The sequence below is a fragment of the Dendrobium catenatum genome, unplaced genomic scaffold (assembly GCF_001605985.2).
Source record: "Dendrobium catenatum unplaced genomic scaffold, ASM160598v2 original_scaffold_254917, whole genome shotgun sequence".
NCBI lineage: Eukaryota > Viridiplantae > Streptophyta > Magnoliopsida > Asparagales > Orchidaceae > Dendrobium > Dendrobium catenatum.
In genome coordinates, this window is record NW_021573316.1 from 1447558 (window position 1) to 1457909 (window position 10352).

Below are 10352 nucleotides of genomic sequence, written 5' to 3' on the forward strand. Positions count from 1 at the left end.
CAGATCCTAAATTATATTGTGATTGGATCTCATGCAAAACAAGCTGCTCGAAATAACAAAATATTATTGAGCTAATGGAGAAAAAATACAATTACATCAACATGTGAATTAAATTTCATAGATAAGTATGAAAATTTCTCATATATAACACCCTTTATTTTCATAGAAATTATTCTGTGCATATACTGAATGGTTTGAAGGCTAAACAAAACTCGCCATATCACCCGATACGCAACGATACTGAGCAAAAAAATTGACTTAGTGTGTTCTGATTAATCTCCAGACCTTGTCCAAGATCCGCACAGAATAATTTTTCCTATTTTGATTATTACAGCTCAAATGCAGAAGCCACAAAGCTATCAGAGAGTCCAGTGCCAGTCTTAAAGGTGAGCTTCTCAGATGTTGGCTTCTCAAAGTAAACTTCAACGACGGAGAGCCATAGCAATAACTCTTTGGTCTTCACACCGGTCATCTTCTTTAGCTTATACTTCTCCACAAAGGCTGTGACCTCTGGTGCATAAGACACAGCCCTCTTTATCTGCTTGAAGACATGATCCTTCTTCTTCTTCTGTATCAACCATATGAAGCCAGCCTCATGGTCATAGCCAAACTATTCAATGTCCTCCAAAGGAAAGAGACCTTTCGGGAGGCAGAGCTCCTCCAGCAATTCGATGGACTTCTTCTTGCAAAGTTCGTCTCCTTTGTAAATCTCAGCACCTTCGCGGTGGTTTTCGATGGTTTGAGATGCCATTGTTGGACTTAGAAGGCAAGAAAAGCTTGGGAGTTGAGTAATAATAAGCAGATAGCAGAGGAGAGAAGAAGAAGTGGTGATGGGGGATGAAAGGCTGAGATTGGTATTTATAAGATTCTTACGAACTGCTAAGAAGGAAGGCTTTGTTGACTTTTTGGTGTTTTGACCAATTCCTCCTCCCATTCCAAAGGTTTTTAGATTGAAGAAAGTCAATGGAGGCGGCTATACTTTAGTAAGGCAGCTAATTAACTAATTAGTACTTTCATCGACCACCTCTCCGTGTCGAGTCATGAAAGAGTCCAAATGATTGTAAAACAAGTAGAAATATTTGCCAAGCGGGGTTTGACTATTTCATTATAGGAAAATCATTTATTATAGATAAATTTTTCGGCGATTCTCGGGTGGATTTTTTGGAGGATTTTTTATGGATTATAGTTTATTTTATGAAATATTTCTAATCGATTTTCCGGCGGATTTAAAATTTATGAAAAAAATGGATTCGTAATTAATTAATTAATAGTTTTATAGTTTATTCTAATTAATTATAAATTTGATACTTTATTTTAATTGATTATTAGTTTAGTAAATTATCATAATATTTTTTTATTTTCTTAGTTATTCCGGCACTTTTTCTCTGCCGAACAGCCAACTGGAAAAGTTTTCTGGCTTATTTTTTACGGGAAAATTTTCCGACACTTGATTTATCGTTCGAAAAATTTTCACCGGAAATCTGGCGAAAAATTAACAATTTTTTGCTATAAAATCGGCTGGTAATATTTTTTTTTTTTTTATTGTCTTTTACAGGACATATCTGCTGGTAATATGTGATTTTCCTGTAGTGTTTGTTTTCATTTTATCCTAAATTCTATTTTTTAAATAGATTTTTTAATTTTTTTCTCATTTATACTTGAGATCAACATAAAGAAATTTTAAAAAGTTTTATTTAAACTTGTTATTTAAAAAAATAAAATAAAACATAATAAAAAACTTATAATTTATAATGCATATTTTTTTGAAAGAGTTTAGTTATTATTTTATTATCAATACAATCAAATATTTTTTTCTCAATATAAATGATTAACATATCATGCTTCAATTAATCTCTAATTCTATTTTGTGGTTGATATTTTATAATAGTTATAGTAGAAAAAGCTATTTCAACTTGTTTTGTCTGTATTAGTATTAAAATAAATTATAAATTTTTTATTTATCGCAATAAAATTTTGAGTGTTCTTGCGTCTTCGTATTTCCGAGACGCTCAGTTCAACTATAAGCTTGCTGAAATCGGAGTTGGGGTGCTCTCGGAATTAATTTTTGAAGTTTCCAACTAGCTTTTGCCTCGAGATTCGTGCCCGATCAAGCTAATTTTGTGATGTAGTATCAAGTGTAATATTCAAACATAATTTATGTCCATATAAAATAAAAGCTATAAGAGGATGAATAAAATAATAAAGGAAAAAAATTTAATTTTTGTACATAAAATTACTTTAAAAAACATTAAAAAAATTGTCTCAATCTAAACCTAAATCTCTACTTATATGATTACAAATTTTAATATGATGCTATAGAATGTTAAAGCAAAGCTTACTGATCTAGCTCAACTGTACAAATCACAGTATGATCTTTATAACTTATAAGTTCTATTTTCATTATCTTAAATACATTTTTTACTTCATAGTTTAAGCACTTTTATTAGAAACATTTACTCTTAGATTTTATTTTGGACGAATTTTTTATTGATTCAAAAAATAGATTTTTATTACAATTTTTTTTTACTAAAATATTGCTTTAAAAAACAATAAAAAAATCAGTTCCAAATGAAGCCTTAGTTTACTTCAATTAACATTGTTACCTCCGGTGTCTATGGCTGGTTGTGGTACATGTATTCATGAAGGATTTGCAGAAGAAGAGATTCATTGACTATCATATTAGAAATTTCACTTTTCTATGTTTCATTTTGTCTTCCCAAATGATCCTTTGAGCTTCTTTTTTTATCTTTTACTATATTCAAATAAATTTGATATATGATCCTTTGAGCTTCTTCACTTGATGATGATATAATTTAAGGGTGTCAAAATAGATTTTTGGGTTGGGTTCAGGTCCAAACCGAAATTGACTCGCCATCCACTACTCCAATCCGAGTCTAATATGCCCCAAATTTGGGTCAACCCGACCCGACTTGCAGACTCGGGCAAGCGTAGAGCACGGGTTGTGTGTTGCTAGGCGAGTAGGCGGGATTAGGACAGTGCGCGTGCGTGGGTGCTGTCTCGCTTCACGCGAGACGCGAACACACGGGCTGGACTGCTGGAGTTTGGATGATGTCACGCAGGCGAGAGCATATAAGAAGGACGTGGGCGGGAGTGGGTTCACACGGTGCGATCACGTGGGAGGGACTGAGGGAGCGGGGTAGTCACACGGGTCATTTTCGAGTTGACGGGTTGACTCGAATCTAACCTAGTTTTTCAAATGGGTTGGGAATTAAAACCCAAATTTGACTCGTTTGTTAAATATGTCGACTTAAAGCTAAATTTTTTGGGTCAGGTTCAAATCATATTTTCAGGTCGGGTCAAAATGTGACATCTCTAATACATTTAATATTTTATCTTAGAACCTTAGAAGCGAATAATGAAAATATTTCACCAAATTGATTGAAGAGATTACATATACTACGGTAAGAAATATTTTCATTCAAAAGCACAATATTACAATCATCATAAATTTACCAAATACATTATCAAATAAAAGTAAACATCTAAGTAATGCCATCATATACCAAATAGATCCATCTCATTCACACATCTCTTGATCTACTCCTACAGCTCAAAAGCAGAAGCCACAAAGCTATCTGAGAGTCCAGTGCCAGTCTTAAAGGTGAGCTTCTCAGAAGTTGGCTTCTCAAAATAGACTTCAACAACAGAGAGCCACAATAGTAGCTCCTTAGTTTTCACACCAGTCATCTTCTTCAGCTTATACTTCTCCACAAAAGCTGTGATCTCTGGTGCATAAGACACCGCCCTCTTTATCTGCTTGAAGACATGATTCTTCTTCTTCTTCTGTATCAACCATATGAAGCCAGCCTCACGGTTATAGCCAAACTCTTCTATGTCCTCTAAAGGAAGGAGCCCTTTAGGAAGGCAGAGCTCCTCCAGCAATTCGATAGACTTCTTCTTGCAGAGTTCATCTCCCTTGTAAATCTCAGCGCCTTCACGGTTGTTGTCGATGATCTGAGATGCCATAGTTGGAGTAAGAAGGCAAGAAAAGCAAAGGAGATAAGACGTGATGAGAGGGGATGAAAGGTTGGGATTAGTACTTATAAGCGGCTTTCAAAATGCTACGTAGCAAAGCTGTCTACTTAGTGGTGCTTGGACCAATTCCAAATGCTTGACAAAGAAATAAGTCAGCAGGGGCGGCCATATTTTAATAAGGCACTAATTATTGAGCTTGTTAACTGTTTTCAAATTCATACTTTAATTGACCAACTCTCCATGAACGAGTCCAAATAAAAAAACTCTTTCTGTCTTGAATTTGACCCCACAAACGGTTGATTTTTGATAAGTTAAAAAAGTTTTCTTTTCATACAATTCCAAGTCTGCAAAGCAGTAATTCCTCTTCCCCACTCCCCTATATAAACAGCTTCCACTATCATCTTCAACGCACAAGCTCTCATCTTTCAATCTTCAAACTACTCTTTCTTCTTCAAGGAATGGCATCTCAGATCATCGACAACTACCGTGAAGGTGCTGAGATTTACAAAGGAGATGAGCTTTGCAAGAAGAAGTCCATCGAGTTGCTGGAGGAGCTCTGCCTCCCAAAAGGTCTCTTCCCATTGGAAGACATAGAGGAGTTTGGCTATAACCGTGAGGCTGGCTTCATATGGTTGATACAGAAGAAGAAGAATGATCATGTCTTCAAGCAGATAAAGAGGGCGGTGTCTTATGCGCCAGAGGTGACGGCCTTCGTGGAGAAGTATAAGCTGAAGAAGATGACCGGCGTGAAGACCAAGGAGCTATTGCTATGGCTCTCCGTCGTTGAAGTCTATTTTGAGAAGCCAACATCTGAGAAGCTCACTTTCAAAACTGGCACTGGACTCTCTGATAGCTTTGTGGCTTCTGCTTTTGAGCTGTAAGAGAAGATGGAGAGGTCAACACATAGGAGTTATTTGAGCTATGAATTTTTATTGCCTTTTGAGATACTTGTTCTATTATAAGTGATGATGTTTTCAGTATGTTTATGTGATTGTAATATTGTGCTTCTTAATGGAAATACAACTTTCTCAGTTAGTGTAATCATTCAAAAAAATTTTTTTTTTATGGCTGACTTACTTTGAAACGGTTGGATTGTTTCAAAATGAATAGAGAAATGGGAGATAATACAACTTGGGGGGCTTTGTTTGGGATAGTTTTCTTACTGCTTTCTAAAACAGTTTTTCGATACAAAATTTTTTAATTCAAAAAATTTTGTTCTAAAAAGCTGCTTTAGAAAGTAATAAAAAGCCATCTCAAACGAAGTCTTAGTCTAAATTATATCAACATTAGCTCTGTTGATGTCCTTCAACAACCTACATCAATTTAAAATCTACCATCATTTGATGCCCTCTTTCAATTTCCTCCTATCTACCATCAATTGGCTATCTTTTGACATATGATATTCCAATCAATCATCAACAAACACCTTCCAATGAAAAATACCTAATGTCCGCAACTACTATTATTCGATGCCCAATTTTTCGGTCACTCAATCTCCCCTATTTGAAGGAGAGTGATAAAGACGACCCATCATTACTAAATGATAATTAAACAATCTCAAAAAATCTATTTGAGCCATGATAGCATCTTCCATAATTAATTTCTACCAAAGTGTATTAATATTTTCTCTATTTAAAGTGTGTAATTTTTAATATACGAGTTACATCAATGAAATACATTGAATTGGGTCAGATCTCATGATTGATATATTAAAATTTAAATAAAATAAAATTATTATTCAGACTTTTGAGATTCTATATTTATTTTCAAAATCTGTAATATTTATTTTTTTTTTATAAATTATATTATCAAAATTAACATAAACAAAGTGAAAGAATCTCATACCCTGTGATGTCTTGGATAGATTTTTACAAATCTACATGTTTCGCCGTTCGCCAGGCCCTTGAATCTACAGTTGGTCAAATGATAGTGAATGAATGATGTCTGATGACGACCCTACATGATTGGTCAAATGTCAACATTCAGATGATGGTACCCGACAACGATTGTCTAAGTTAACAATAAGATAAGTCTATCTAGTTCTTCAAATCTTAAAGCTCTATGCAAGCTTAAGTTGAAATTCCCCTCCTTTTTGAATACTTATCAATTTATAGTCTTTAATAGTCAGATTTTAATGAGGATAATTAAATCCCAAAACACTTCATCATATAAGTCATAATAAATTTTTTAATTAAATTTTGTTGTCATGTTAGTTTAAAATTTCCGCGTTGGACACAACTCTCCTTGGCCTATTGGTTGAGAGCTTAGGCTTCCAACTAAGAGGTCTAGGGTTCGAGTCTATGTGTATGTGTTGTGTGTGTGAGTTTGCCTTAAATGGCCTAAATGTCCCAAAAAAAAAAAAAATTCCGCGTTGGAAATTTGTCAGAAAAGAAGATGTTTGACTAGTTAAAAGTCAAACTCAGCAGGTCAACACGTCCAGTGTAAGTGTCGGCGCCGTTTGCAGACTTTCAAGGGATGGTTCATATTGTCTCAATTGTTTATTTCTTAATTGATTTTAAGGAAATTTTTAAAGGTGGAAAAGCAAACACTAAGCTGGAAGAAGATAAAGAAGATTAGAGGATAGTTTTTTTTTTTCATCTATGTTATTTTCTTGTTATTTGAACTCATTCATGGGAAAAATTATTTATGATATTTTGATCGGACGCAATGACGTGAGCTTCAGTCACGTGTTGACGGGAGCTTGCTCTTGCTCGTTGTCAAGGTATCCATCTTTGTTTCTTTCGCACTCTTCTTTGGCCAAATCCCATTAAATCTTCCAAATGATGGGATTTATATTTAGGTGGATTTACTCGAATTTATGCCGTAAATCCTAAATTTAAGCAGGCGTCGGATTTACGCACCTCAAAAAGCCATTTGGCTGGATTTAGCGTAAATCAGACTTAAATCCCGCTGTAAATCGGATACCAAACAACCCCCTGGTGTTTAGGCTTTAGACAAATTCCAAGGGCTTGAGAAAGATGAAAGTCAGCAGGGACGACCATATTTTAATAAGTCATCTAATTTTTAATGCCTACTTTCATTGACCACATCTCCATGAATAAGTCCAAATATTAAAAAAAAATAATAAAGCAATTGAGACCATATGACCCATTCCTCAATAGTCTGCTTACAGCCAATTCCAATTTGGAAGGCACCGACAAGCTCTTCTTCCTCTTTAGCTATTGACCCCATTGAGTCTTCCTTTCATACATATTCAGAAAGCAATAATTCCCCTTCCCCACCCAACTCCCCTATATAAACAGTTTCTACCATCATCTTCTCCACACAAACTATCATCTTTCAATCTCTAAACTACTAAATTACTCTTAAAAGGCCCCTTTCTTCCTCCAGCAATGGCATCTCAGACCATCGAAAACCACCGCGAAGGTGCTGAGATTTACAAAGGAGATGAGCTTTGCAAGAAGAAGTCCATCGAGTTGCTGGAGGAGCTCTGTCTCCCGAAAGGTCTCTTCCCATTGGAAGACATAGAGGAGTTTGGCTACAACCGTGAGGCTGGCTTCATATGGTTGATACAGAAGAAGAAGAAGGATCATGTCTTCAAGCAGATAAAGAGGGCAGTGTCTTATGCACCAGAGGTGACAGCCTTTGTGGAGAAGTATAAGCTGAAGAAGATGACTGGCGTGAAGACTAAGGAGCTATTGCTATGGCTCTCTGTAGTTGAAGTCTATTTTGAGAAGCCAACTTCTGAGAAACTCACCTTTAAGACTGGCACTGGACTCTCAGATAGCTTTGTGGCTTCTGCTTTTGAGCTGTAAGAGTAGACCCAGAGATCTGTGAACGAAATGAATCTATTTGCTATATGATGAGATTATATAGATGTTTGCTTTTTAACGAAATTATTTCTTACCTATATTCTCCTCAATTAATTTGGGAAAATCTTTTTCATTATGCCATTATCAAGTGAAACAGCTCCAAAAAAAAAAAAAAAAAAAGTGACACAGCTCCAAGGATCACATTGGAAGACAAAAAAGAAACATGGATAGTGAAATTTTCACTTTGATAGTTAATGATTCTCCTACAAATTCTCAAGGAATACATATACCAGAACCAGCCACAAACATTGACAAGAAAAACGTTAATTAAAGTAAATTAAGAGGAAATGTGACTTAAAAAGTGTTTAAGCTATGAAGTTAAAATATTATTTAAGATAATGAAAATAGAGCTATGGAGAGAAGTTGTAAGCTGCATCAATTCTCTTCGGTTTCAGAAGAACCCAATTCAAGTTCAGTAATCTTCACATCACTATCATTTGGTAGGTGATAATAATAAAGATTAGCAACATTAAATGTTGGCCAGATATTTAAGGCTTTATTTAAGACAATTTTTTTATATGTTTTTTAAAGCATCTTTTTAGTACAAAAATTTTAATTCAAAAATTTTTTGTACTAGAGAATTATGTTAGAAAACATTAAGAAATTTGTTCCAAACGAAGCCAAATTCAGCAAGTAGAGCAGCTTAATCTTAATTATGGCCAAAAGGAATGGGCTTTGCGAATATTTTCTCACCTGGCATGTGCAACTAGTTCTCTACTATGATTTATCATAGATTAATTAGTGGCTCAAAGAAGTGTTTGAAGAACGCTATTGGTTTCCCTTAAAAAGGAAACCTCAGCTGCATAGAATAGTCATGTCTAAGAGATCCTTTCGACAGAATTGCTTTAGGATACAATGCAATTTGTATAAGAAGAATAGAAGTGTTGAAGTTCATCCATCCCTGTGATTTTAGTCTCTAAGGTGACGAGAAGGCTGGCTCGCCTACTAAAGCCTTTTTTATCTTAGAATACTAAGTTTTTCACTGAAAAACTTGAGTGAAAATTGCTTCTATGTCAACGGCTGAAGCATGGAATTCGACTTAGAAATGCTTTTCAAAGTCCGGAATTGTAATAATGGGAGTTGAGCTTAGGCAATTTATATCGGTGCTTCTAATCATTTTACCCTTTCATTTGATAATGTTAGCATTAGATTGACAAATCTTGCTTCTCTCATACTCTCTTCTCGCTTCTCTTCTCTGTTACACTGTTTTCATAGTTCTCTTATTCTAACTACTACAATATAAGAGAAAGTCAAGTTAATAACTCAAACGGACGCAACCCTTGAGAAAAAATAAGAGAGAAAACCATTAAGTCTGCCTTGAAGTGCTATGTTGCTAGTTTGACAACTGCGACGTTCAAGCCTCTGTCATTATGATGCTGCGGTGCTCAAACTCACAGCACCGCAGTGTACACAATGCTGCAGTGCTGAATCTAGAGCATTGCGGAGCTCTGTTTGTCGATCAACGCTGGGGCGCTCAGGAACACAATGTCGGAGCGCTCGAGTACAGAACGCCGGAATGTTGTACAAAAAAAAAAAAAAAAAAAAAATTCAGGCGCAAAGCACCTGAACTCAAGTAGAGGGTAAACCCCCACAACCCCAGCAAGCACGAGAAAAAGACTTGAGATCCGAGGTGGCAGTTTAATCCGATTAATCAATATAATTAGATTTCACACCGAACAACCAAGAACTTGTACTCCTTTTTTTTTTCTAACCAATTTTATTGGGTTGAGAATGTTTAGTGGCTTTCAATTATAAACTATTGACTACTTTGCTATGTTAGTTCTATGTGAAATCTGATTATGTCAATTAATTGAATTGTATTGTTGACTCCGACCTCGATTCCATCAGTTGAGCTTGCAAGGGATTGCATGGGGGCCTCCCATGAACAACAAAAATTTCCACTATGATATTCAATGATTCTCCAATAAATTTATTAGAAATGCATATACTACTATCAGCCTCAAACACTCAAGAAATTATTATATGCGGAGTTCGAACATAGCTCATGTTCGGACTCCAATGAAATGAAGTCATATAGCTTGTACACACTTTGTACATATGTGTATAAATGTGGGCTCCGAAAAATTCCAATTTTAGGATGTGTGCGGCAAATTATTGCATCAGGTCACCTGACAGAGAGATGCGTTCGGTCTCTCTCTGTCTACAGTAACCTGCGCTTTACTGTAGCACTGCTACAGTAAAGCGCAGGTTACTGTAGACAGAGAGAGACCGAACGCATCTCTCTGTCAGGTGACCTGATGCAATAATTTGCCGTCGGTGGGGGAGTCGGTGGTATGCAGTTACAGTCAACAATAAAGAGAATTTATACACACCCTATGAATAAGTTGTCCAACTAACAAAGTGACTTCATTTTATTAGATTCCAAACTCCTCACAGAATAATTTCTCCACCCATACAAATAGGCAAAATGGTAAATAAAGTAAACTAAGAGGAAATGTATCGAATACTAATACTTAAATAAAAAAAAATAGAACATGGTGAATAGTTTTTAACTCAATCATC

The 10352-nt window shown here is 35.4% G+C and overlaps 3 protein-coding genes and 1 pseudogene across 3 annotated transcripts; 2 read left to right on the top strand and 2 right to left on the bottom strand.

Moving 5' to 3' along the window:
- Positions 1–44: 44 nt before the first annotated feature.
- Positions 45–986, bottom strand: LOC110103573 (annotated as a pseudogene).
- Positions 987–3415: 2429 nt separating this feature from the next.
- On the bottom strand, positions 3416–4045 carry LOC110103588. The gene has a single exon (XM_020832371.2). It carries the CDS (start codon positions 3985–3987, stop codon positions 3565–3567), a length of 423 nt encoding a protein of 140 aa, XP_020688030.1. The 5' UTR covers positions 3988–4045; the 3' UTR covers positions 3416–3564.
- A 356-nt stretch (positions 4046–4401) lies between these two features.
- Positions 4402–5031, top strand: LOC110103578. The gene has a single exon (XM_020832356.2). The coding sequence runs from the start codon at positions 4455–4457 to the stop codon at positions 4875–4877; it is 423 nt and encodes a 140-aa protein (XP_020688015.1). The 5' UTR covers positions 4402–4454; the 3' UTR covers positions 4878–5031.
- Positions 5032–7264: 2233 nt separating this feature from the next.
- LOC110103577 lies at positions 7265–7839 on the top strand. The gene has a single exon (XM_020832355.2). It carries the CDS (start codon positions 7350–7352, stop codon positions 7770–7772), a length of 423 nt encoding a protein of 140 aa, XP_020688014.1. The 5' UTR covers positions 7265–7349; the 3' UTR covers positions 7773–7839.
- Positions 7840–10352: the final 2513 nt, after the last annotated feature.